The sequence below is a fragment of the Sus scrofa genome, chromosome 16 (genome assembly GCF_054392235.1).
Source record: "Sus scrofa isolate SSC_HxYL_T2T_F1_AM1 chromosome 16, Sscrofa_HxYL_maternal_Yorkshire_Landrace_v2.0, whole genome shotgun sequence".
NCBI lineage: Eukaryota > Metazoa > Chordata > Mammalia > Artiodactyla > Suidae > Sus > Sus scrofa.
In genome coordinates, this window is record NC_139398.1 from 30,366,994 (window position 1) to 30,393,898 (window position 26,905).

Sequence of the window (26,905 nt, forward strand, 5' to 3'; positions counted from 1 at the left end):
GGGTCTCAGACTATCTCCTGCCAGATGGCTCATTAATGATGACGACAACAGCAAAGCCCAGGGAGAGTCTGGTGAACTTCACCCCACACAGGCAGTCAGTTATTACCAGTTATGAAACACACTGACCCTGAATGCCTCTGTGATGCACCAAAAAGGAAACAGTTTTGTCATTTTATAGTTTTTCTGCCCCCAAAGGCATACTCTCTAAGCATGAAAGAAACTATCAGACAACTCTTAATTGAGGGTTTCAATTGGCCTGGTTTCTTTTTCTTTTTTTTTCTTTTTGGGGCATACCCAGCATGTGGAAGTTCCTCCAGGGTCAGGGATTGAACCCGAGCCACAGCAGTAATAACAGCAGATCCTTAACCTGTGGAGCCACCAGGGAACTCCAGGCCTGGTTTCTTTCAAATGATCAGGATCATGAAACACAAAGGCTCAGAATTGCTTTGGGTTAAAGAAGATGAAGTAGACATGAGAACAGAATCCCAAATTGAATTCTGGTTTGTCCCACCCCCAACTTTTTTTTCCTCTAAAGCATTACAGAAGTTAGCCAGGGACAGTCCACTAAAAGCCCCATGACAGAGAAGGAGCTGACACCAGAATGGAGATCAGTCACATCATTGTACACACTGTTTCATTCAGTTGACATTTTTCCCCTCGCAAGACATTGTTGATGAAAGAAGCTGAGTGTTGATTTTCATCCTCAAGGAGAGCCCTTATCTTGTCCCAAGCTGACATCAAACTTTCTGTGAATTATTTCCAGCCCAAAGACACATTTTGAGTAGCATTTCTGAAGGGTAGTATTAGGAATGTGAAATGTACATTAGACAGTCATTCTGTATCTTCATTAAATTGCCTGGACTCGATAACAGTACCAGGGTTATTGAAGAGAATGTCCTTATTTTTAGGAGATCCAGGCTACATTACATACAAGTAGAAGGGTCAGGATGTCTGCACGTAACTCCCAAATAGTTTAGAAAGCATTGCAGCAGGGTATGTGTATAAAGATAAATCATGAGTGTAAATGTGGCAGATGGTTAAAAAAAATAGTGAGCCTAGGTGAAGAGTGTGCTATGCTTGTGCTACTTTTGCAAGTTTTGTGTAGGTTTGAATTGTTTAAATAAAATTTAGAAGAAAAAAAAAAAGATTTAGGAGTGTTTTAGAGAGAGGCGGATGTTGCCGGTAACCAGAACTGAATGCTTTGCTTCATGAACTTGAGAGCCAGTTAAAGGTCTTCTTTTAAAAACATTGTCTGAAATGATCCCAGAACCCAGCCATACTCTTTCTGTGCCCTGAGTTCTTGCTTCAGAGGGTTGACATAATCTTTGGCCCTGCCATTTTCCTCTTTATCTGTGTTCCCGTCTCTGACTCTGGTCCTATCTGCTTTTATTGGGGGGGGGGAGAATTAATAAACTGAACCATCTAATTTGTGCTTTCTGCCGACAATCAGGTTTCCGAGCAGGAAATGGATGAAGTGATAGCACGCAGCACTTATCAGGAGAGCAAAGAGGCCAATCCCTCTCCTGGCTTAGGTACTGTAATTGCACATCTTCATTCAACATTCAGAAGAGTTTCTCATTAAGTTCCCCCCAGGGGCACTTCCCCGTGCAGTATTATTGGAGTCGTGGTAATTACCAGGTTTGGCAGAAGTAGCTGTCAAAGAGATTCCATGCTTACTCTCAGCTGCTGCTTTGGAGTTCTGCAGTTATTTAATGCGCTGTAGCCACATTCCAACCCTGCATGCTTCTGAGACTGCTTTGAGATAACTTGCAAAAATGAGTTAGCTGCATTTCAGGTGTCTATGTCACGATTCATTTGAAATGTTCTAGGTGGAGCATTTGAAATGGAGCGCTACCAAAGTACCACTTGTTTTGGTAGATGTGGTACAATCCAAAGTGCAGTCCAGCCAAAGACCTGGGAGCTCTTTCTATGAATTAACAGTTTCAACTTAGGGGTAACAGAGGCTGCAAAAATCATGATTTCCCCTCCCCCCCCTTCTTAAGAGGAACATTCAGGCAGAAAAGGATTGAGGTAGAAAGAATTTCGTAAGAATTTAAAATATGAAACTTTACATCAAACTTGAAAAGCAGTGTTTCCTGTAGGGTGGAAACCTAAGGGGACTCTGCAGACGAGATATTACCGATGTTGAGACTGATGTCGGAAGGAAACTGAGACATGAGTTCCTGGTTGTCAGAGGAAAGGGAAGGCATACGGTTTTTTGGCAACCATGAAATACCCTAATTATTTGCATCCGTAATTAATATATTGAAAGTGGGCACAGCCATAATGGGCTCTTTATTCAACTAACTCATTCTCCTGACCTGCCTGAATGCTGTCCCTCATAATGCCAACCTATCCGCTCACTCATTCATGGAAGATTTTATTAAGCCATGATCCCCAGGCCCAAGATCTTTTTGCTTCAAGGGCTGTAATTTAAAATCTCAATGCTGAGTCTTTGTCCTTCAACTAAAACTAAAATAGCTATTTCACCCCCTCTCGAGTTCTTTCATGAGTTTTTTGGGCGGTGTTCCTTTGTCCATTCATCCTTCAGTCCATTTAACAAATAGCATTGAACACGTCCTAGATCCTGGTGCCAGGCACTGCGGGGCCAGACCAGTGATAGGTAAATAGTTGAGGAAGGGAGAGGAGGTGCATCCACTTTTAATGAAATTATAGTATATTTGGGAATGGATTAGCAATGAGATCCTGCTGTGTAGCCCTGGGAGCCATGTCTAGTCACTTATGACAGAGCCTGATAATGCAAGAAAATAGAATGTGTACATGTATGTGTAACTGGGTCACCATGCTGTACAGTAGAAAAACAAATGTATTGGGGAAATAACAATTAAAAAATAAATAAATGTGCCAAAAAATAATTAAATTATATTATGCAATGGAAATTGCTCTATAGGTGGTTTAAAGTCCTTTTGACATTCAGAAGAAGCAGTTCATTCCACCTGGGATCATCAGGGCAGCAGTAGCATCTAAATTAGGGCTTGAGGCCCGAGGAGAATCTGGGGAGGCAGGATAGGATGGGGATTAGGTACCCAGGTAGACTGCATGACTGCATGCATGCCCCTCCCCATGCAGTGGCCCATCTGTGCCAGTCAAGCAAAGAGGGTTTTGTTTAATATGTTCTTTTTCCAGTTAAGGAAGTGAGCCTATTCATAGGGATTTATCAAGCTTCACTGTTTTGACATTATGGTGATTTCCCCCCACCCCCAACAGGTACCCCCTTGAAGAGTCCTTCTCTTGCTAAAAAGGTGAGTCAAGGCATACTGCCACCTCGCTCAGTTGGCCCATGAACCAATTCCTGGAGCCCAGACGTCAGACCGCAGGGCCCAGCCCATATTTCTGTCCATGAGACATTTGGGCCACTTTACACAGGAAACAGCAACAATGTTCATTTGAGAACAAATATACAAATGTGTGTTTCTTTTATTAAATATGCATCTAGGAAGAAAAAAAAAAAGGCAGCAAAATAACTGAGCTACAGTTTGAAAAATAGCTGCTCCATAATAAACGGGACTCCCGGTCAGTTTGGGGAGGACCTGCAACTCCAAGGAGAGTGTGGACTCTCTCAGCTAAGCTGTTCCCAAACCCTGGTGGATCAGAGTCCAGGACTCAAACTCTCCCTTTTTTCTGTTTCATCAATAGGCGGAACCAGTGGCTCAGAATTCCATTCTACTTCCTATTTCTTCTCCAGGGTTTTTCCCAGGATGGTTGATGTATTGCTGCTGTGGCTTTTCTGAGCAGGGCCAAAAACTTCTGTCTTAAAAACACTGTCTGGCAGCCATTGCCTTTTTATTCATTAACTGTTTAATTTAGCCCATCCTAAAGTAAATGGAAGTGGGTGTTTGCCATCACAGCTGCTTCACGTGCTTATAGATTAGGACAAAGTGTTCTCAGAAAGATAGGATGCAATTAGTGTTTAAAACTGTCCGCCTCTGGGGCACCTTCCTCACCCAGCACTGCCTTCTTCCACAGGACTCCCTGACCTCTGAATCTGATCTCTCCCAGTTCTTCTCTCACGACGTCCCAGGCCCGCTCTCTGACTTCATGGTGGCCGGCTCAGAGGACGAGGATCCCCCGGGAAGTGGCTGCAGCAGCTCCAAGGACAGCAGCCTGCCAGCCGGCCCATCCCGTAAGCAATGACTGTTTTCTGACTCCCCGATGTGATGGTTTACGGGTCACGGGGCTGGGATAGGAAAGGAGAACTGGATACCAGGCCTCTGGTTGCATGGAAGGCACCTTCCTACCCTGGCTGACTTCGGAGTGTGTTCTTGGAAAATGCAGCCTACTCTTGGCGACTGGCCCCCCAGGTCTGCACCCAATGGGCTCAGTATACATTCTGTACCCCAATGGCTGAAGGAGGCGAAACCACCCCCCTTGGATGCTATTTACACAGTGTAGTCTTGGAATCTCTGGCATCAGATCATGGCTGGCGCCTGACGGCCTTATGTTTTAGGGGAATCCTAGTCAAATTCCTTCCCTCACTAGAGAGCCTACCTTAATTCTTTTTAGAAGGCAGAGAGTGAAAGATTCAGAACTTATAAGAATGTTACCTAAGGGGGTTGAAAAAACCTCATTGATTATTTTTGCCGGATAATTTGAAATAATGACCTGATGTGAACCGCACTGACATCTCACCTCTGCCAGTGTGGTTTCCTTTTGCTCATTTCTAATGAATAAGAAAAACTCCCTGAATCAGGCGAGACAGACGATGACCTGTCTAGATGATTTGGAGCAGTCAGTATGCTTCCTCTAGTCTCTGATGGAAGCATTTCAAGGCGGAAGCACGTGTAATTTTTCACTACATTTAACAAGATGTGAAGAGTTTGCAGAGCAGCCCACGCTTCCCTTCCCAGGTTGGAGTTTATAAATTATGTGTAATCTCAGGCTTCACTGCACTGTGCTATAGGCACTCATGCACCCATGAATCAAGCTCCCCCTTTTGCAGATGAAAGAAGGACCTCAGGTGATAAAAAGGCCCAGGTGTGCAGGACTTGCTGGTCCCTGGCATCCTCCCACACAGGAATACTTGGCAGCAGCATTTAGGTTGAACACAGTAATGGCTTAGACATCATGGATGTTGACAAGGTACACATTTCTGTTGCTAGGCAGCACACATGTTTAAGTTAAACAATCCAGAGGTTAAGATTTAAAAAATGACAAAGAGGAGTTGCTATTGTGGTTCAGTGGGTGAGGATGTGGGTTGGATCCCTGACCTCGCTCAGTGGGTCAAGGATTCAGCATTGCCTCAAGCTGCAGTGTAGGTAGCAGATGCCGCTCGGATCCAGCGTGGCTGTGGCTGTGGCTGTGGCATATGTCTGCAGCTGCAGCTCCGATTTGACCCCTTGCCTGGGAACTTCCATGTGCTGTGGGTACGGCCCTAAAAAGAAAAAAAATAATAATTTTTTTTAAAAGGACAAAGAAAAAAAAAAAAAAGAGGCTGGGATTAAAGGAGAGAGGGAAGCTGGCTCTCTGTTCTGTGCAGATCCCAGGAAGCCATATCATTTAAGCCTGGTGTCCGGTGGCCAAAGGTGTATATCTGGCATTAGTGAACATGGAATCACTCGCATGGAATGAGGGGGGGTTAGATTAAAAGACCATGCCAGGTGGGAAGCTCTCTCATCTGACTCTTCTTCCCCCCACCCCGCCAGCTCACAAGGAACCAGGAAAAGCCAGAGCCAACAGCCTTGTGACTCTCGGAAGCCAGTGGGCCTCTGGGCTCTTCCACAAGCAGGTGACAATCGCCAGACAAGCCAGTCTCCCTGGGAGCCCACAGGTCCTCCGAAACCCTCTCCTCCGCCAGAGGAGGGTGGGCTGCTATGATGATGATGCCAGCGACGAGGAAGAGTTTGATGGGGAAGGGGACTGTATTTCCCTCCCAGGGACCCTCTCAGGTCCCAGCAGGCCTCTGACAGAGGACGGCTGTGTCTCGACAGCCTCTTCCAAGGGCCCAGGGATCCACCAAGAGGAACATCGCCAGAAAACACTGGTCAGCAAGGCCTCCTCAGTGCCTCTCCTTGGCAGCTCACTGGCCTTACAGGAGAGTATCCCAGGGAGCACGGGCGATGCCCTTCCCCATGTGGCCAACCTGCTGGCCCCTTCAGAGGCTGCCAAGGGTAGCCCTGGCTGCTCGGGGAGAAGGGAACTCTCGGGATCTCGGAGTTCACCCAAGTTGGAGTGCAAAGCTGTGACAGGCACCCAGAGCCTGGCGAGCACGGACGGCCCCACTTCCCTGCAGCAGAAGAATGACAGCCTGGGGTCCAGGCACAAACCAGTGGCCAGGGTCAGCCCACACTGCAAGCGGCCCGAAGCTGAGGCCAGGCCCAGGAGCTCAGAAACAGCAAACCTAACCGATGGAGCCAGTGACCCATGCAGTCCCGACTCGAAAGTCCAGGCCGCTTCCGTCCAAGTGACCGTGACTGGTTATCAACCAGGTGCGACGGTGGAGAAGGTGAGTGATTTCTCTGAGTTGCTTGGGCTCTAGAGAGTGTTGTATGAGTGAGTAGTAAGCATGTTGTTAAGCATAAGGAAAGAATTCTCCTGAAAGAAAGGGGGATGATTGGAGCGTCACCCTTCCATAGAGTCATTCGTTTCAATGCACAGACTTGCTTGGGAGCCTATTAATGTATCACCAGGTTGGTGGCGAAAGCACCCAGGCGTTAAGTCATGGGATCATTCGGCCAAAAGAGATCATCACTCTCTTACCTGTACACAGGGCCTGTGATGACGGAAGGGTCGTGCGAGGCCAGTTAAAAAAAAAAAAAAAACCTCTGGGTCTGGTCGTGGCTTCTCCACAGACGCGTTGGTGGTCACCTGGCAAGTTATTGACTCTTTCTGAACCACAGTTGTCAGGACTGTCAAATAGGATGGTGCTATCCGCCCTGATCATCTCACAGAGTCGGGGTGACCCTCAGATACCGGTGAACAGTGATCACATCTAGCTGTCAAGGTGCTAATTGATCCTTATTCTTTCAGACTTTCTACAGGGATGATCTGTAATTATAGCTACTCATACCCGTGTTGTACACAGAAAATAATAAGCCTGCATTCACAGAGAAACACATAATGCACCACATTAAATGCAGGTTAATATTATTTATGTTACTACTTGGTTACCAGTATATTAGAATGGCCCAGAATTATCAAATCACACATTTTAAAAAATTTTAGTAGACCTCCACTTTAACAAGAGAAACAAACATTACAGTCTCCTCAACATAAATAATTACACTCTGAGCAGAGAATGTGAGATGACGAGTAAGGCCATGCAGGCATGCCTCGGAGATATTACAGGTTGGATCCAGACCACCACAATAAAGCGACTCGCAACAAAGTGAGGCTCATGAATTTTTTGGTTTCCCAGCACATGTAAAGTTATCTTTACAGTATATTACAGTCTATTAATTGTGTAGTAGCATTATGTCTTGAAAAATAATGTATGTACCTTATGTGGCTCAGTGGTAACGAGCCTGACTAGTATCCTTGAGGATTCGGGTTCAATTCCTGGCCTCACTCAATGGGTTAAGAATCCAGCGTTGGAGTTCCCATTGCGGCTCAGCAGAAACGAATCTGACAAGCAGCCATGACGACCCAATCACGATCCCGCTTGGTGGGTTGATGATCCAGCGTTGCCCTGAACCGTGGTATAGATCGCAGACGTGGCTCAGACCCGGTGGTGTTGTGGCTGTGGCATGGGCTGGTGGTTGCAGCTCCGATTTGACCCCTAGCCTGGGAACTTCCATATGCTGCACATGCAGCCCTAAAAAGCAAAAATAAGATAAAATAAAATGAAATAAAAACACTTTACTAGTAAAAAAATTTTAACCATCTGAGCCTTTAGTGAGATGTAATCTTTTTGCAATAGTAACATCAAAGGTCACAGATCAGGAGTTCTCTTGCAGTACAGAGGGTTAAGGATCTCGCACTGTCACTGCAGTGGCTTAAGTTGCTACTGTGGCACAGATTTGACCTCTGGCCTGGGAATATCCATATGCCACAGGTGCAGCCATTTAAAAAAAAAAAAAAACTATTCTGGAGTTCCCGTCATGGCTCAGTGGTTAATGAATCTGACTAGGAACTATGAGGTTGCAGGATCGATCCCTGGCCTTGCTCAGTGGGTTAAGGATCTGGTGTTGCTGTGAGCTGTGGTGTAGGTCGCAGATGTGGCTTGGATCTAGTGTTGCTGTGGCTCTGGTGTAGGCTGGTGGCTACAGCTCCAATTGAACCCTTAGGCTGGGAATCTCCATACGCCGTGGGTGCGGCCATAGAAAAGACAGAAAGACAAAAAAATAAAATAAAAAAAACAAAAAAATAACTATTCTAAACAAAAGGAGTTTTTTATTTCCCACCTCTTAAAAAATTATTACCTCCAACTAGCACGTGTTTTAAAATGTAATGTTTCACTAATGGGTAAACCCCTTCTTTTTAAAAGCATCATAGCAAGTTTTGAATAACTATATAAAGCCAAATCAGGAGTTTTATTCATAATAATTTATATCTATTAAAATAAGAGCTTTTGTAATTATGAATTAGTATTCCCAGTAAGAACTTTGAGCAGCATTTAAAACGTTTGTACCAAAGTTCAGTTTTTATCATAAAATTTTCAATTCCCAGTTTTTATTTTACTTATATATAGGAAAGAAAAAGAATGCGTTGCCATAAAGTATTTACCCTCAAATGTTAGAAGCTTAAAAAAACAAAACTTTCTCTTTTGGCATCTTCTGATGTTTTCATCGAATATGTTTAAAAACTGAGGTGAAATTTATATAATATAAAAGTAAAGATTTTAAAATGTACAGTTCAGTGGTACTTGCATTCATAGTGTTGTAGAGTCACCACTGCTATCTAGTTCCAAACTCTTCTGCTGTTTTTATTGGGTTTTTTTCTTAGGGCTGCACTCAGGGCATATGGAAGTTCCCAGACTAGGGGTCGAGTTGGAGCTACAGCCGCCGGCCTACGCCAGAGCCACAGCAACACCAGATCCAAGCCACGTCTGCGACCTACACCACAGCTCACCGCAAAGCGAGATCCTTAACCCACTGAGTGAGGCCAGGGATTGACCCCGCATCCTCATGGATCCTGGTTGGGTTTGTTGACCACTGGGCCACGAGGGGAACTCCAGTCTTCTACGGTTTTTATATTACCTTTATGCCTTACTGGTAAACAGGAAATTCACTGAGTTAAACGTTGTATAGATTTCCCTCGGCAGATAATGGACATTTTACTAAATGTTGTTTGGTTTTTTGGTAACCAGAGTAGCTAAAAGATACTCCTCTGTTTCACCTCTTTCCTCTACTGCCACCTTTGGGCCACTTTTATGACTCCTTTGCTCAGCGTGTAAATTTCAAATAAATTTGATTTACCTTTTTAGCAACTTTGTTTAAAAAATTGTTTTGACAGAAGGTATTAGATAAAAGAAGGAAGATGAAGTACTTGATACTTGATTGAAGTGCAGTTTGTTCAAAGTTAATTTTATGCATCCATATTACTCACTAACTCCCAACCTGAGGAACTGATTGTGATCTTGCATATCGTGATGCAATATTATAACAATAATGCCTTACCTCTCCATAGCCTTTTGTAAGCTACATGTTGGTTTCATAACCATTGTCTCATTTAATCATCTTTTATGTCAAACTCTGAGTTAGGGCAAATTTTATCATCCCTATCTTTTTTCTAATATTTTATGGTAGTAAAATACACATAAAATTTACCGTCTTTGGAGTTCCCATCTATGGCACAGTGGTTAACGAATCTGACTGGGAACCATGAGGTTGTAGGTTCGATCCCTGGCCTTGCTCAGTGGGTTAAGGATCCGGTGTTGCTGTGAGCTGTGGTGTAGGTCAGATGCAGCTCAGATCCCGTGTTGCTGTGGCTCTGGTGTAGGCCGGTGGCTACAGCTCCGATTAGACCCTTAGCCTGGGAACCTCCATATGCCGCGGGAGCGGCCCTAGAAAAGGCAAAAAGACAAAAAATAATAATAATAAAAAAATAAATAAAATTTACCGTCTTTACCATGAAAGTAGACAGCTCAAAGGTATTAGTACATTTATAACTTTGTGTAACCCTCACCAGCATCTATCTCCAGAACAGTTTTTATCTTGTAAAATGGAAATTCCACCCATTAAACACCCATTAAGCACTGCTAACTCTCCATTCCCGCCTCCCAGCCCCAGAAACCACCATTCTGCTTTCTGTCTCCAAAATGTTGATGACTCCGCATACTTCATATAACTGGAATCATACAATATCTGTCTTTTTGTAACTGATTTACGTCACTTAGCATAATGTCCTCAAAGCTCACCCATGTTGTAGCATGTGTCAGAATGTCCTTACTTTTTAAGACTGAAAAGCAGTCCCCTGTATGTATATTTTGCGAATCCATTCATCTCTCCAGGACTGGGTTACCTCCCCATTTTAGCTATTGTGAATAACACTGCTGTGAACATGGATGTAGGCATAGCTTTTGGAGACCCTGCATTCGGTTCTTTTGGATATATACCCAGGAGAGGGATTGCTGATTTTTTTTTTTTTTTCTTTTTAGGGCAGCACCTGCGGCATACGGAAGATCCCAGGGTAGGGATCTAATCAGAGCTACAGCTGCCAGCCACAGCCACAGCAACGCCAGATCCCATCCTCGTCTGTGACCTACACCACAGCTCATGGCAATGCCAGATCCTTAACCCACTGAGCAAGGCCAGGGATAGAACCCAAATCCTCATGGATACCAGTTGGGTTCTTTAACCACTGAGCCATGACGGAAACGCCTGGGATTGCTGGATTATGTGGTAGTTCTGTTTTTATTTTTCTAAGGAATCTCCCTACTGTTTTCCATAGTGGCTACACCCTTTTTCATTCCCACCAACGATGCAGGAGGTTCCAATTTCATCACATCCTCACCAGCACTAGTTATTTATTTTCTTGACTATAGCTATCCTAGCTATCCTAATGGGTATAAGTAATATCTTATTGTGGGCTTTTTTTTTTTTTTTTGGCCACACCCACAGCATGGGAACATTCCTGGGCCAGGAATCAAACCCGTGTCACAGCTGCAGCAACCCAGATCCTTAACCTGATCCACCACAAGAAAATTTCTTCCTTGTGGTTTTGATGTGCATTTTTCTTTTTCTTTTTTTTTTTTTTTCTTTTTTTTTTTTTTTTTTTTTTTTTTGTCTTTCTGCCATTTCTTGGGCCGCTCCCGCGGCATATGGGGCTTCCCAGGCTAAGGGTCTAATCGGAGCTGTAGCTGCCAGCCTATGCCAGGGCCACAGCAACTCGGGATCCGAGCCGCATCTGCAACCTACACCACAGCTTAGAGCAATGCCGGATGCTTAACCCACTGAGCAAGGGCAGGGATCGAACCCGCATCCTCATGGTTCCTAGTCGGATTTGTTAACCACTGCGCCACGACGGGAACTCCCGAGATGTGCATTTTTCTAATCACTCGCATCTTAAAGCTGAGAAAACTGAGGGCTTAGGAAGAGCGACAAGATCATGAAATTTCTTGATTTCTTGATTTCAAGATCATCAAATTTTTTGATCATGAACTTAAACCCAGAATCTGGACCTTATGGCTTCTAGTCCAGGACTCTGAACTTGCCCAAATCAGCACTCCCCTGTATATGATGTCTTAGGATGCAGAAACCCTGAAAGCCATTGTCAGTGACTCCTCGTTGTCCTTGTGCCAGGAATCTCTGGGGAAGCCAACCACTGGGGACGGGCAGGTCCCCACCGACTGGGGGCCAGCTGGCTCCCTGCCCCATCCAGATGCCGGTCACCCCACAGAGAACCCACCTGAAGCTGCACCCAAGCAAGGGCAACAATCCAAAACAGGTAAGATTATTTTATCACTTATGAAGCTTCAGGATGGGAGGGGAGAAGTTATTTTAATAAAAGCATTACATGTGAAAACTTTTGAGGGCGCAGGAAATCTTAGGCAGATTAATGATAGTTAAAGCTAGCTGCATTTAACAACTTTACTAGATCACTGTGCCTAAACTCATAGTTTATTTATTTATTTATTTATTTATCTTTTCTAGGGCTGTACCCATGGCATATGGAGGTTCCCAGGCTAGGGGTCTAATCAGAACTGTAGCCGCCGGCCTGTACCACAGCCACAGCACCTCGGGATCCAAGCCGTGTCTGCAACCTACACCACAGATAATGGCAATGCTGGATCTTTAACCCATTGAGCAAGGCCAGGGATCGAACCCACAACCTCATGGTTCCTAGTCAGATTCGTTAATCCCTGAGCCAGGGCAGGAACTCTGTAAACTCATAGTTTAAATTCCATGTCGAGTGCATCCATCTTCAGCCAGTCCACAGTCTTTAGCCCTTCTGTGACACGTACCTTAATGAATGAGTCAGGAGATGAAACAGAAGTTTAGCCTACCCGTCCGAAACTCTGCCTCTGTAAAATCATAAACATGTCAGCAGAAACCTCCACAGAGGACAAATAAAACATTAATACATTTTAACCTCATGAAACCACAGAAGCTATTAGCCAAGGAGCCTGCTATGGTCAGCAAGACGCTCCCAGGCCTGAGTGACTGGCAGGTCGTCCCCAGCACCGGTGGTTTGGGTTATCAGCACGCCTGTAACCCACTCCAGTTAGGAAGCTGCGCCAAACCCTCAATGTCCTACAGCTACGACACCAGTTGTGAAGGCTGCATGGCCTTCTGCTCCATGAGGTGCCATAACAGAGCCAATGTGCTTCCCGTTATCAGGTGTTTGGGGTTTCCAAGTGACAGAATATTTTGAAAGGTGACATCATGGACTGCCTCATATAATTTAATCTCCTTCAGTAAAACCCCTGGACATTACATACTTTGCACAAAAGTCCAATGGCTAACAGAATGCTAAGGTTCAGCAAGTGAGTCAGCCCGAAAAACAGCTTCTCATCCCCTCCGTTTGTCTCCTTGTTGCTACTTTTCCCCATCATTGGCACCAGCAGAAGCAGCAAAGTCACGCTGAAGGGAGTTCAAAAAGGTTGAGCAGAGAAGGACAGAGGCTGTGAATGGGAATCTTGTCGTGCCCACGGGGGACCCGGGGAAGTTGTGTCTGGTCCCCACGGGTGTCTCGATGCCTTGTTGCGAGGTGCTCTCTACAGAGGCTGTGTCGTCAGAGTTTAAGTAACAGGGTGGGCTGTGGAGCCAGGACCCTGGGGTGGCCCCTTGGCCACAACCTTTGTGACCCTGAATACATTGCTTGACCACTCTGTACCTCGGTTCCCCACCATTCCAGTGCAGACAGTCACGTTGTTGGGAGAAAAATTAAGTGCATGAAAAACTCTTAGCACAGTGCTAAGTCCTAGTAATTAGATCTTAATTTTTTTTTATGGCCTGCCCATAGCACATGGAAATTCCCGGGCTGGGGATTGAATCCGAAACACAGCTTCGACCTGCGCCACAGCTGCGGCAGTGACGGATCCTTTAACCCACTGCACTCAGCTGGGAATTGAACCCTTGCCTCTGTAGCAACCCCAGCGAATGCAGTTGGACTCTTAAGCCACTGTGCCACGCCAGGAACTCCTAGTTCTTAATTATTGATGTAGGCACCTCAGAGGGTATGACACATGCAGTTAACACGATTTCCTTGGGAGATGTGGAGTGAATATAACTTTTTGGGGGAGACATGCTTCCCATTGGGAGTGAGTCTTTCACTCCAACCTCAGACCCAGAGTTTGTAAGAAAATAGAGATCCCGTGATCTTATGCCAGTTTCCCCACCTGTTGTACGATGCCATTTGCCAGAGGTGGACAGGATAGCCCGTATGCAGGCCTTTTCAGCAGGCATCTCCAGGACAGGCGCTAGAACTCATCTCATGAGGTGACTTGACTTCCCACTCTCTCCAGGCAGGTGTCATCTTTGCCGGCACCTCATTTATATTCCGTGCTCTTTCTTGCTTCTCTGCTGTGATGCCCTATCCAACCTCACTTTTCTCCTTATGCATCTGGAGTGAAACTGTCCCTCCAGAACCCCACTCAAGTCCCCACTCTTCTGTCACAGCTTCCAGACTAATCTGACCTCCTAGGTCACCCGCTCCCTGCATGCTAGAGCCCAGGACAGCTTACCATCCCATCTGAAGCATTCCATGTATTTTCCCAAATTAGCCTCCTCTCCTGCCCTAGGCACTAAGTCCCTAAAGTTCCCCGCTTGGACTGTTTTAGCCTTGACTCTGCCTTGGGCTCAACCCCCATGTGATCAACCAGGGACATCTGCAGAATCATCAAAGCTGAGGAGTCAAATAGAACAACGGGGCGTTCCCGTCGTGGCTCAGCGGAAAGGACTCCAACTAGGAACCATGGGGTTGCAGGTTTGATCCCTGGCCTCGCTCAGTGGTTTGAGGATTCGGCATTGCTCTGAGCTGTGGTGTAGGTCGCAGACTCGGCTTGGATCTGGCGTTGCTGTGGTTGAGGCATAGGCCAGCGGCAACAGCTCCAATTAGACCCCTAGCCTGGGAACCTCCATATGCCATGGGTGCGGCCCTAAAAAGACAAAAAAAAAAATAGAACAACGGCCTGACTCCTGTGGCTTTTTCCATCACAGGGCGGATGGTGTAGAGAGACAAGTGGAAGGATTTCTGGTGTCCCCATCCTTAAAAATATCCAAAAAGGGCAGAAGCAAAGGTTCAGTCTGCCAGCCAGTCTGAGTTATTTTAGAGCCTCTAAAGCAGGGTGGTATTTGTTAGATGTGAACACTCTGTAATTTTAGAGACAAAAACAGAACGACAAGAAGGCCTACATTAAAGCTGTGAGATGTCTTCTGAAAAAGACCCAAAAAGATTGAAACTGTTTACAATTTTGTTTTTTTTTTTTTTTAATTGAGAGGTTTTCTATTTTCTCACCTTTCCCCTTTGTCTCCCCCACCAACCCACCTTTTGTTTTCATTTTCAACACAGGACAAGACAGCTCCCCAGGCCCTGTCCCTTCCCCGGGACAGGCTCACCCTGACTCCAGCAACACCTCTGTGGACACAGGGCGAGTGAGGCATCCTGAGGGCCCTGGAGAGCCGGAGTCACCCAGGGTCCCCATGTCTGAGGACAGCACATCCCCGGGGAAGACAGCAATGGCTGGACCTGAGCTGGAGATGAGAGCAGTCTCAGAAGCCAGCTCACCGGATGCCATCAGGAAGGCAGCTGGCCATAGGGATGTGGGATCCGAAGCCAAGGGGACATCTCCAGCTAGCGCCGTGCTGTCACCAGACCTCACATCCCAGGAGAAACGACAGGAGCTTCCAGGTCACCAGAGCAAGGCTCTGCAAACCACAGGCATCCTCGTCCCTGAAAAATGCCAAGAGTTGTCTCTGCAGGAGGGAACAGGCTCCGGCTGTGTAAGGGCGCCTCAGTCCCCTAGCCAGGAGGCCCGGGAGGGACGCGGCAGTGCCTTGGGAACCGGCTGCCCCCAGGGGAGCCCCATGACTGACATCGACACGCTCATCGAGGAGCTGGATGCTTCTGGAGCCAGGCTCCCAACTACCAAGAAAGGGGAGCCACTGAGCCAGGAGGGCGCTGCCCAGGGCCCCCCGCCGGCCGCTGAGAGCCAGACCCCCGACCCCACCCCGAGGCGCCCCCGTGCCGCCGGCCCGGCCCCGCCCCCGCAGTGGGCTGCCCAGCCTTCGGTTCTGGATTCCATCAATCCCGACAAACACTTTGCTGTGAATAAAAGCTTTCTGAGCAACTACTCTAGAAATCTCAGCAACCTCCACGAAGACAGTACGTCACTTTCGGGCCTGGGCGACAGCACGGAGCCGTCCCTCTCGTCCATGTACGGAGATGCTGAGGACTCATCTTCCGACCCTGAGTCACTCTCTGAAGCCCCCCGAGCTCCCGCCCGGGACAGCTGGTCCCCTCCGCGTCCCTGTCCTCGTGGGTCTTCTCACAAGGGAGACACTACAGAGTCTGAGGAGGAGCAGGTTGAAATTTGTTCCGCGAGTGGGTCCCCCAACCGGCCCTCCGCTCCACCCCTTGCTTCTGCCCGGGTGGCCGCCGGCCCGGCCTTCGCCAAGGTCCTGCCCTTCAAGCGGGGAGCCCTGGGCCCAGCAAAGGGAGACTCCCGCCACACAGCCTCCTTGACACCTGTTGCCTCGGGCCCCACAGCCCTGGACCCTCCCCAGCCACCCCCTCCTGCGGCTGCAAGGGTGTCCCTGGACCACAGCCCCCCTTGGGCAGGGGACACTGGGGAAGCCACCCGGCCTCCTCCAGGCCCCCCAGACACCCCCAGCTCTCCTAACATGGTGAATGGTTTGGAGCACGACTGGCTGGAGGAGCAGACCCCACCTAAGGAACAAGAAACAAACGTGCAGACCACTGAACGTGGGTCCTCCTTCAGCGCAGATGTCCCTGAGGTCGGCCTGCCGGACCTGGGGAACCTGCACATCTCCGAAAGTCAGGACCCAGATGACTCGCTACAGAAGCCGAAAATGATCTCCAGGCGGCCCATCGTGGCCTGGTTTAAAGAGATAAATAAAAACAACCAAGGGACACATCCGCAGGGCAAAGCCGAAACAGAACGATCCACGATGCTGGCCAGAAGTCCAGACCCCAAAAGTCAGGCGCTGGGCTCAAGCCACAGAAAGGGGGTTGCTGTGCCAGATAGTTCTCCTCTCCTGAAGCTGAATCTTGAGAATAAAGACCCGCCCAAAAAAAGTTCCATGGACACCCTTTTGAGTAACTGTCAGAAAACCAAAGCTGGTCCTAAGCTGAAGAGACTGAGCATCAAAAGCAAAAGCAAAGTCAGTTCCGAGGCCCCCACCTCTCACACGGGGAAGGCGGGGAGCACTGAGCCCAGGAAAGCCCTTGTTTCCCCCCAAGCCACCCACAAAATGCTTCCTAAGGTGGTGGCACACCGGTTCCACACAGCTGACCATGAGGAACAGGATCAAAACACCGCAGCAGCCCCCCAATCTCCCCAGAGTGTGCTGGAGGGCAAGCCTCCTCTGGGGGCCCCAGGTTCCCTGAAGCCCTCGGCCTCGGATACCAGCATCAGGACGTTCACGTCACCCTTGTCCTCCCCCAGGACTCTTCCTGAGCAAGGTGCCTGCGGTAGGCTCCACCCAGCTGTGCACTCAGAACCCAACCGAGGTTGCCCAGCAGCACCCAGGTCTCCGAAGTGTGGACCAGAAAGCAAGGCTTCCCCTGCAGCCCCAGGGCCTGCGAGTCCCTTGGCACCAAGGAGTGGGTCCTCGGGGGCCAGCAAGTGGGAAGCCACCCCTCCCAGGCAGGGCCAGCGGCCCCAATCCAGCCACTTGGACTCAGCAGCAGAAGCCACCCAGGCTGGGGTGACTGGTGACAAAAGAAGCAAAGTGGCTGCCGGTGAGCCTCTAGAAAGAACTAACCAGCTGAAAATCATTGAGATCTCTTCTGAAAGGATGCCAAAGAACACATGTGGTGACAAGACAGCTGAGAGTGACAGACAGGGAGAGTTCTTGGCCCAGAGCAACTGTCAGGAGAAGAGTGAAGTCAGGCTCTGTCACCAGTCAGTGGAATCCTCCCCAAATCATCCATCCTCACTGACGCCTCGGACCTCCCAGGGAGAGCTGGAAACGCAGAGATCTTTCACCGTGGCGAAACTGACTTCCTCCTCCTCCTCCCCGCAGCTGCCAGCTGGAAAGGCAGATCCCTGCCAGGGAAAGTCAGGCCAGATGTCAGACGCCCTTGGGACGTCCAGGAGCAGTGCACCAGCGGGCTCGGCACTGGATGACCATCCCTACTTCACGCCACGGCCAGCGACCAGGACCTACTCCATGCCAGCCCAGTTCTCCAGCCATTTCAGCCGAGAGGGGCACATCCTGCACAGCCCAGGGCGCACCCCCCGGGACAGCCAGAGCCCTGCCGCTAGCGGGGGCCACCTGGAGGCCAAGGCATCCAGAGGTGCTGTGCTGGGCCTGGTTAATGGACAGGGGATGTATAGCGTAAAGCCCCTGCTGGAGACGTCGAGGAACCTTCCAACCACAGATGAAGGGGATGTCCTTTCAGTGCCGGAAACGAGCTGCCTGCTCACAGACAAAATCAAAGTCACCAGAAGACACTACTACGCAGAGCAGAACTGGCCCCATGAATCTACCTCATATTTCTCTGTGAAGCAGAGGATCAAGTCTTTTGAGAACCTGGCCAATTCCGACCGGCCTGTGGCCAAGTCCGGGGCCTCCCCTTTTCTGTCGGTCAGCTCCAAGCCTCCCGTTGGGAGACGGTCATCCGGCAGCGTGGCTTCCGGGAGCCTCGGCCACGCCAGTGACCCAGTATCGAGGTCACTGAGACGCAGCTTGAGTTCCTGCAGCGAAAGCCAAGGTGAAGCCAGCGCCGTCGTCCCCCCGATGGCCAAGTCCCCGTCGAGCATGATGCTGACCATCTCCCGGCAGAGCCTGGTGGAGGCCGGTAACAAGGGCTCTGACTCGGACCCAAAGAGATGGCTGGGTCCTTCGGGAATCCCCACCCCAGCGGTGACCCCGGCGTCTCCCGCCAAGAGGAATAAGTCCTCCGTGCGCCACACCCAGGCCTCGCCTCTGTCCCGCTCGAAGCTGCAGGAGCTGAGAGCCCTGAGCATGCCTGACCTTGACAAGCTCTGCAGCGAGGACTTCTCAGCTGGGCCGACTGCTGTGCTCTTCAAAACCGAGCTGCAAATCGTCCCCCAGAGGTCACTTGGCTCCCCTCCTGGAGGCCTCAGGGGGTCCACCGCCTTTTCCTGCCCCGTGAAGGGCGCGGACAGGGCCAGCCCTAAAGCCACTGAGCCCAGGGCACCCAGTTCAGCCCCCAATATGAGTGAGATAACCCAGGATCTGCCTTCCGGAAAAAGCTGGTCAGTTAAGTAAGTGTCTGCCCCTCCTCTTTTATTTCTATAAACTTTTTTATGGACTAGTTTTAGATTTATAGAAAGTTGCAAAGGGAGTACAGACTTCCATGTATCCTTCGCCCAGCTCCTTCTAATGTTAACCTCTTACGTGGAGTTCCCATTGTGGCTTAACTGGTTAAGAACCCAACATAATGTCTGTAAGGATGCGGGTTCAATCCCTGGCCTCACTCAGTGGGTTAAGGATCCGGCGTTGCTGCGAGCTGCGGTGTAGGTCACAAATACAGCTCAGATCTGGCATGGTTGTGGCTGTGGCATAGGTCAGCAGCTGCAGCTCTGATTCAACCCCCAGCCTGGGAATGTCCACATGCCGCCGGTACAGTAGTGAAAAAAGAAAAAAAAAAATCTTACATAACCCACGGTCCGTTTGTCAAAAGTAGGAAGTTACGTTGGAAGAACACAAGTAGCTAAACAAAAGACTTGATTCAGATTTCTCTGAATAAATTTCACTGACGTCCTCCTTTTTTTATTCTAGCCTCTAATTTTGTTCTTAATATCATTACAGGAAAAATAAAGAGCCTGCAAGGAAAAGTGTTTGCCAAAATGTTGCTCTAAAGAGAGGCTTCTGTAGGGCAGGGCACTTAGGCAGAAGCGCTGTGAGAAAAATGGCAGGACAGGGGAAGCTCGGGGCCTTTGAAGGTGACTGAAATCTTAACAGGAAATTTCTAGGTTGTTTTAAAATATTTCACTCGAGCCTATAGAATATTTAATATGTCTGAGATTTTCTGTTAAACTCCAGAACATCCCCTAACATCTTGGAGGGATCCCAGAATCCATAGGAATTCCACTGCTGTCGGTAGTGAATGAAATTCCTGTTCAGCATGTGGGATTCTTCAAGCAGTTTGGAATGGGAATTGCGAGCAAAAGAGCTTGAAAATCAGAAAATACCTGCAATAATGTAGAAAGGAGATAGTTTTAAATGCATCCTAATAAAATGGAGAAATTGCTTTTTTCTTTAATATTCTTCAAATGCATTTATGTTATTTAGTTTGCATCAACTTCTGGTCTCGGCGGGGAACCAGCAAAGACTGCAGTCTGTTTTGACATCCGTGGGGTCAAAATCTACTGTCCTAACTCTCATTCAGGAAGCGAAAGCACAATCAGAGGTGAGTGAAATTCAGAAAACACAGGAAGATGGGACAGCCGCTACCTTAGTGCTCAGGTGAGCCCTTCAAGTGGCCAGTTCTGCAACTCAGTCTGACTTCTGTCTCACTTGCTTCAGAGGTTTGCTTGTCTTGAATTTTTAGTGTTAGATTGCTACTACCACTGATGTTTTAATTCCCTGGTAGAAACTGGTTACCATCCTGCCCACTTACCCCCCACACCTAGAATTTGTCTGCAGTGAATCCTTCAAACAGGGCTAGGCATCTGGTGGGGAACAGGCACAAGTACCTTTGTCCACCTAAGTGGACATAAACCATCTGTCAAGGGAGCCACCTGCTGGGCAAGTAAGAGTTAACAGCTGTGTAGCCCTACCTTGGCCCCAAGTATAAGAGCTTCAAAGAAGCTGAGTAGTCATTACAAGTCTTTCAATAAGTTGGCTGTGGCAATAAACAATAACAAAAGAAACCATGAGTTCATATCTAGAATGCTTCTCTGAAGCACTTTCTTTTTTTTTTTTTTAGGGCCACACCCGTGGCCTGTGGAAGTTCCCAAGCTAGGGGTCGAATCAGAGCTACAGCTGCCGGCCTGCACCACAGCCACAGCAACATGGGATCCAAGCCACGTCTTCGACCTATACCATAGTTCACGGCAACGCCGGATCCTTAACCCACTGAGCAAGGCCAGGGATCGAACCTGCAACCTCGTGGTTCCTAGTCAGATTCATTAACACCTGAGCCATGAAGGGAATTCTGAAGCGCTTTCATTTCTCAGAATGCCCCACAGAGATCTGAACCCTAACAAATGAATATTTTCTGTTTAGAGAAAAAAGCAAATAAGAATAATTTTTCTTGAGTGGCGCACTGTATCTGGCCACTGATATCACCCACAAACTTGTTCCAACAATTCTATTACCCAGAAGAGCCATGACGTTGGCATCTAAGGAGTGAGCTGGCATGGAGAGGAGACAGGACACTAATTCCTTTCATCTTCCACTCCCTTCGGATTCTCAGCCCCGCTTTGGATCTGTGCGATGAGGAAACACCTTGAGACATGTGGCGTCTTTTCCTTTCAGTGAAAGGGACTGGTCCATCCTCTCCCTTCCTCCTTCAACTCATGGCAAAGCATGAGAGTGTTACTCTGGGATTTTGAGTCACGGTGGCCCAGTGGGTTCACACTCTGCCAGGCCCTCTTTGCTCCAGACATTTTACAGTCTGAGCTATACGGAGAAAACCAAAGCGTCTCAACCAACCTCACAGATGAGAGGCACATCATCAGGGAGCACAAACGAAGTAGAGACTTTTTGTTTGGAGAAGGTGGGTGCTGAGCACCATGGTGGGCTGTGCTCTGAGCCTCCCGCATCCCCTGCTCTGGCTCCATATTCACCACCAGCAGGTACCGTGGCTTTGTGTTGAAGATTATTCCTACTTTCATCAGAATGCAGCTTTCTTTTCCCTTTTTCTCTTACTGTCTTCAGATAGGAGCAGTGAGGAGAGATGTCCTTTCTCTGCCACCTTCAGACCAGAAGTTTCCAGCCTTGCTTTTTTCCCATGAGTGTGGTCTGTAGGTGTCAAAAAGGGAGCTGCATGCGATGACTCCATGTGGCCTCTGGAGGGCGCTGCAAGAGATTAGCGAGAGTCAGGAAACAAGCCCTGGTTTTGTGACTTCCACACGGGCAATTCCTGGAAAGCTCTTGAGGTGATCTATCTGGCTTCTCAGGGAGGCAGGTCTTGGCCTGACAGCTTCTGGCACACCTGTATCCTCAAACACAAGTGGAAAAAGAAAGAATTTGAAAAAGTTAAAATTTTTGGCGAGACGTCCTGGAGTGCAAGTGTCACATTTTCAAATATTCTGTCTCTTTGCTCCAATGAGGCATGTAAATATCTGAGAAGTATTTCAATTTCTGCATCAGACTTCCTGAAACTGCACAGAGATCATTTCCCAGACCACATGTTCCTGTTTTTTGTGAGAATGCCTAGTCATCATTGTTCTCTCCAGCAGTGTCTGCACATACATGTGCTTTGACCTGCCCATAAAGCCAAAAGCCCAGCCCCCAGCCCCCAAATTTCTGCAGGATATTGTAGTGTCAGCATATAGAGCTTTGGTTTGAATGAACTTGTTAAAAAGGTCTAAAGTGTTTGGGATGATTCTTTATGACTTAACTAAGAAGATTAAAAGCACTGTTTCTTTTAAATATTGAGTTCTTTCCCCAGCACAACACAGAGATGGTTTTTTTCTTCCAACATCTTCACTTTCTCTGTCAAAGCAATCCTGGAAGATTATTATTAGATTCTTTTTCTATCGCTGTGTTTGAGAACATCTCCAATTTTGAATTATAAATCACTTCATGAGAAACCTGGCAACACAGATCTTTAAAATGATGCTGAATCATATCTACTGCGTGGGTTGAGGTCAAAATTCAAAATAATTAACCCAGCTAATTTTTTTCACTTTAAAATCTTTATTCCTGGAGTTCCTGTCATGGCGCAGTGCTTAACGAATCTGACTAGGAACCATGAGGTTGCAGGTTTGATCCCTGGCCTTGCTCAGTGGGTTAAGGATCCAGCATTGCCATGAGCTGTGGTGCAGGTCACAGATGTGGCTTGGATACCCATTGCTGTGGCTCTGGCACGGGCCAGCATCTACAGCTCCGATTAGACCCCTAGCCTGGGAACCTCCATATGCCACAGGAAGTGGCTCAAGGAAAGGCAAAAAGACAAAAAAGAAAAAAAAGTCTTTATTCCAAAGGTATCTTTCAATTGATGCATGAAACACAAGACAGTCTTTTGTTACTTAATACTAGGAACCTACTAAGACTGTTTTAGTCTCAATATGAGTTAACAAATAGTTTTAATTTCCTTTTATTTTTCAACGCAGTTTGTGTTTTATGACTGCCAGCTTCAATGGCACCTGAAACCCAAAGAACTGAACATGGTGGGAGGGGACATAGAACTTTCAGCCTCAATGTGCTCTTATTCTGTCTCTTGGCACCTCTGCTTCTCTCAGCTGCTGAGAACACAGGCTCTGCTCAATTATAGACTTGGAAAATTGTAAAAAATCTCCTTCATGATTGAAATATGTGCTATGGGAGTTCCTGTCATGGCTCAGCAGTGAGGAACTCAGCTGGTATCCCTGAGGACACAGATTTGATCCCTGGCCTCGCTCAGTGGGTTAAGGATCCGGCATTGTTGTGAGCTGTGGTGTAGGTCGCTATAATCAGATCTGGGGGGACACAGGCTGGTGCCAAGAATGGCTTCTAAAGTGTCCCTGTCCCTGCCACCACCCTGGTTCATCTTATCTTCCTCGTGGTTCTGGAGCTACAGGATGGACCCTCAAAACTCCACATAAGCACCACCCAGGAGGGATGCAGGATGTCTGACACGGGCACCCTGGTTCCAGCATGGTGTGGAAGCTCCTGCAGGACCGTTGGGGTTAGTGGTGACAAGCTCTGCGGTTCTACAGGAGGATTTACACCGGAACTTCCTTACTCTGGCACAAAGAATATGCTTGTTTCTGTTTCTTTCCACTAGAATAAAGAAGATGTTTGCTTCATAGTCTTGAATAAAAAAGAAGGCTCAGGTCTGGGATTCAGTGTGGCAGGAGGGACAGACGTGGAGCCAAAAGCAGTTGTGGTGAGTGACAGCATCGAGATGCCGTTGAGAGTCCCTCCTGAAGCAGCCTCAGGATTTGATCAGGACAGAATTCATGGCAGTGGGTCCAAAGAATGCTGGTGTTTGTTTCCTGCTCCCATACAAAAATCGGAACATGGCAAAGTAATACTTAACTTTCATTGACAGATACACACTTTTTTTTGGCGGGGGGGGGGTCTTTTTAGGACTGCACCTGCGGCATATGGAGGTTTCCAGGCCAGGGGTCAAATCAGAGCTGTAGCTGCCAGCCATAGCCACAGCAACGCGGGATCTGAGCCACGTCTGCAGCCTAAACCACAGCTCATGGCAATACCAGATCCGTAACCCAGTGAGGCCAGAGATTGAACCCACGTCCTCATGGATACTAGTCAGGTTCATTAACCGTTGAGCCACGACAGGGAACTCCTGCACTTTTAACACGTGGCTGGCTGGCTGATGTACAAGCTGAGTGACCTCCGAGATGCCAATACATCTAAACATGATTGTCTATATCCTTGTATCCACTTAAATATTTTATTGGTTTAAGCACTAGAAGAACATTAGAACGAATTGACCAAAACTTGTATTTGCTTATAAATCACTTCTTGCTCAAGATCAACAACTTAAAATTTTATACCACCCGGAGGGCTTTGAGATCATTAGGGAGAGGCCACCTTCCTTGGACGAGAACAGGTCCTGTTCATCTTCTACTCTTACTGCCCCATGGAGTGCCAGGCACACTTTAGACACTAGCAAGGATAGAGTGAAAATGTACTGAGGTGCTGGTACTGACGTCTTTAATGCCATTCCTCGCACCAAGTGTTTTTAACAAACCAAGTGTTTGTATGATTTGGAAAACTTGCCATTAGAAAATTTCTTTACTACAGATTTGCCCTTTTGCTTTGATTAGAGGTCGCAAATGAACTTGGCTTTTGTCCTCTCCTTGTACCAGGTCCACAGGGTGTTTTCTCAGGGGGCGGCTTCTCAGGAAGGGACCGTGAGCCGAGGGGATTTCCTTCTATCAGTCAATGGCACCTCATTGGCAGGCTTAGCCCACGGGGATGTCTTGAAGGTTCTGCACCAGGCTCAGCTGCACAAGGATGTCCTCATGGTCATCAAGAAAGGGAGTGATCAGCCCAGGCCCTCCACCAGGCAGGAGCCTCCCACAGCCAACGGCAAGGGCTTGATGTCCGGAAAGAGCAGCCCCCTGGAGGCTGGAATGGGTAAGACAGCAGTTCAGCTGCCTACAGGGGATGAACAGCTGGCGAGAGTTGATTCTGGCTGAACACAAAGACAATCACTACCATTATCTGGGTTGGAGAAATGAAATGTAGTGAGGTCGCGTGTTTATGGATGCTTCTTATAAAAGCAGTGTTACAAATAAGTTTCAAAAAAAGAAAAACAAAACCCTAGCTAAAACCACACTGGTGAAGGGGTTTTTTTGGTCCTTTTTTTCTTTTTTCTTTTTTTTTTTAATGGCTGCTCTTGTGGCATATGGAAGTTCCTAGGCTAAGTCTTGAATCGGAGCTACAGCTGCCGGCCTACGCCACAGCCACAGCAACGTGGGCACTGAGCCGCGTCTGTGACCTACGCCACAGCTCATGGCAACGCCAGATCCTTAACCCACTGGGTGGGGCAGGGATCAAATATGTTTCCTCATGGATTCTAGTCAGGTTCATTACCACTAAGCCACAATGGGAACTCCCTGAAGATTTTAAATGACTGTTTTATAGCTTCTCTAAATGTCCTAAGAGGGAATCCTTTTCACATTTACAGCCCTCTTTGGAACTTAAATGGCTGGTGAGTAAAACAAACTCTTGTGATAGAGGAAATCATTGTTGAGAGAGAAATTCCAGAACTGAGATTTGGGACACATCAGGGTTTGTAGTCTTTTCTGTTTTAGAAGAACACAAGGAAATGAGGGGGCAAGGTGTTTAAAAACAAAAGCTATAGCCCTGGAGTTCCCATCGCGGCTCAGTGGTTAACGAATCTGACTAGGAACCATAAGGTTGCGGGTTCAATCCCTGGCCTTGCTCAGTGGGTTAAGGATCCAGCGTTACCATGAGCTGTGGTGTAGGTTGCAGACGAGGCTCGGATCCCGCGTTGCTGTTGCTGTGGCTCTGGTGTAGGCCGGCGGCTACAGCTCCGATTAGACACCTAGCCTGGGAACCTCCATATGCCGGGGACGCGGCCCTAGAAAAGGCAAAAAGAAAAAAAAGCAAAAGCTATAGCCCTAATCACAAAGAACCTATAAGAGGTTCAGAAACAGATTTTCTGTGTGCCCTCCCTTCTGTCACACCAAGGCCCACATAGGGAGCCATCTGAGTACTTAACGCAAATCTAAGTACCACTTTTATTTCGGAAACCTAGGCTGATGACGCTCTCAGGTAAATACTGCAGACCTCTGTGGTGTCCTCGACCTAGGGTTCAGGAGCAAGGCTGCTTTAGGCCAGAGGGCAAAAGAGGCTACAGCAGCTCAGGTCAGGGTGCTGCCTCCTGGGAGGGCCTTTTGTTTCTTCTCAGCATCTCTCCCCAGTGAAATTGGCCGATTTCCTCTCTGCTCAATCGGCCTTCATGGCAGCCTGAGCTATTTGTAATGACTTTGCTGAAAATGGCACTGATTCCATTGAGCAAATGAGAAACTCTTCTTGTCCAGATGCCTCCACGGTGTTGGGGGTGTTCTTATTCCTCTCTCTGCTCTGTTGTCTTGCTCTTATTCTTCTAGAAAGTGGAAGCCCTTCCTGCTACAGGGAAACACCTCATCCCCTTTGCTTCTGCAACGTCTCAACTGTTTGGTATATTTCCATGGGATCCTGGAAACTTAATCTTTCAAAGGAAACCACTTGGCACTTAGTCCTAACAGCTTTCAGAGTTTTTAGGACTCATGACACATCTGGAAGGCTATCCCGAAATTTGTAATTATTAAGTATTCCTGTGACACCTTCAAGGCATCTAGCCTTGAACCTGCCGCTACAGTAATCAAACTGCAAGAAATAAGTTCAGGGCTTAAACTTACTTCTTCATGTTCCTATTCCTTAAAATACCCCTGCACCAGGGTTTTACCGGGTCCTATGCAATTATTCCTTAACTGAGAGCATCGCGCTTGGGGCTTGATGCAGGAGGCTGGATGTTAGAGGCACCAGGGAAGCTTTTTAAACTCCTGATGCCCAGGAAATGACCCTGCTCAATAAGTCAAACTCTGAAGGGTGGGGATGGAGCGGGGGCGAGCACCAATATCTTTTTAAGGTCCCCAGGTGATTTCAGTGTGTAGCCAGCACTGAGGACCACTGTAATGGGTCTGTTTTCCTGTTTAACAGCG

The 26,905-nt window shown here is 47.8% G+C and overlaps 1 protein-coding gene across 7 annotated transcripts in view; it reads left to right on the plus strand.

The window, feature by feature from the left end:
- PDZD2 (PDZ domain containing 2) overlaps positions 1–26,905 on the plus strand; it is a 416,943-nt gene that overhangs the window by 377,798 nt on the left and 12,240 nt on the right. For 5 of the 7 annotated variants that reach the window (XM_085002034.1, XM_085002030.1, XM_085002033.1 and 2 more), the window contains 9 exons: positions 1,451–1,532; positions 3,229–3,263; positions 3,988–4,144; positions 5,664–6,463; positions 11,700–11,844; positions 14,911–18,814; positions 19,845–19,962; positions 23,488–23,589; positions 24,539–24,809. In XM_085002034.1, the coding sequence (XP_084858160.1) occupies positions 1,451–1,532; positions 3,229–3,263; positions 3,988–4,144; positions 5,664–6,463; positions 11,700–11,844; positions 14,911–18,814; positions 19,845–19,962; positions 23,488–23,589; positions 24,539–24,809 (5,614 nt within the window). The remainder of the gene's footprint in view (positions 1–1,450; positions 1,533–3,228; positions 3,264–3,987; positions 4,145–5,663; positions 6,464–11,699; positions 11,845–14,910; positions 18,815–19,844; positions 19,963–23,487; positions 23,590–24,538; positions 24,810–26,905) is intronic. The other 2 variants (XM_085002035.1, XM_085002032.1) reach the window with 1 other exon arrangement.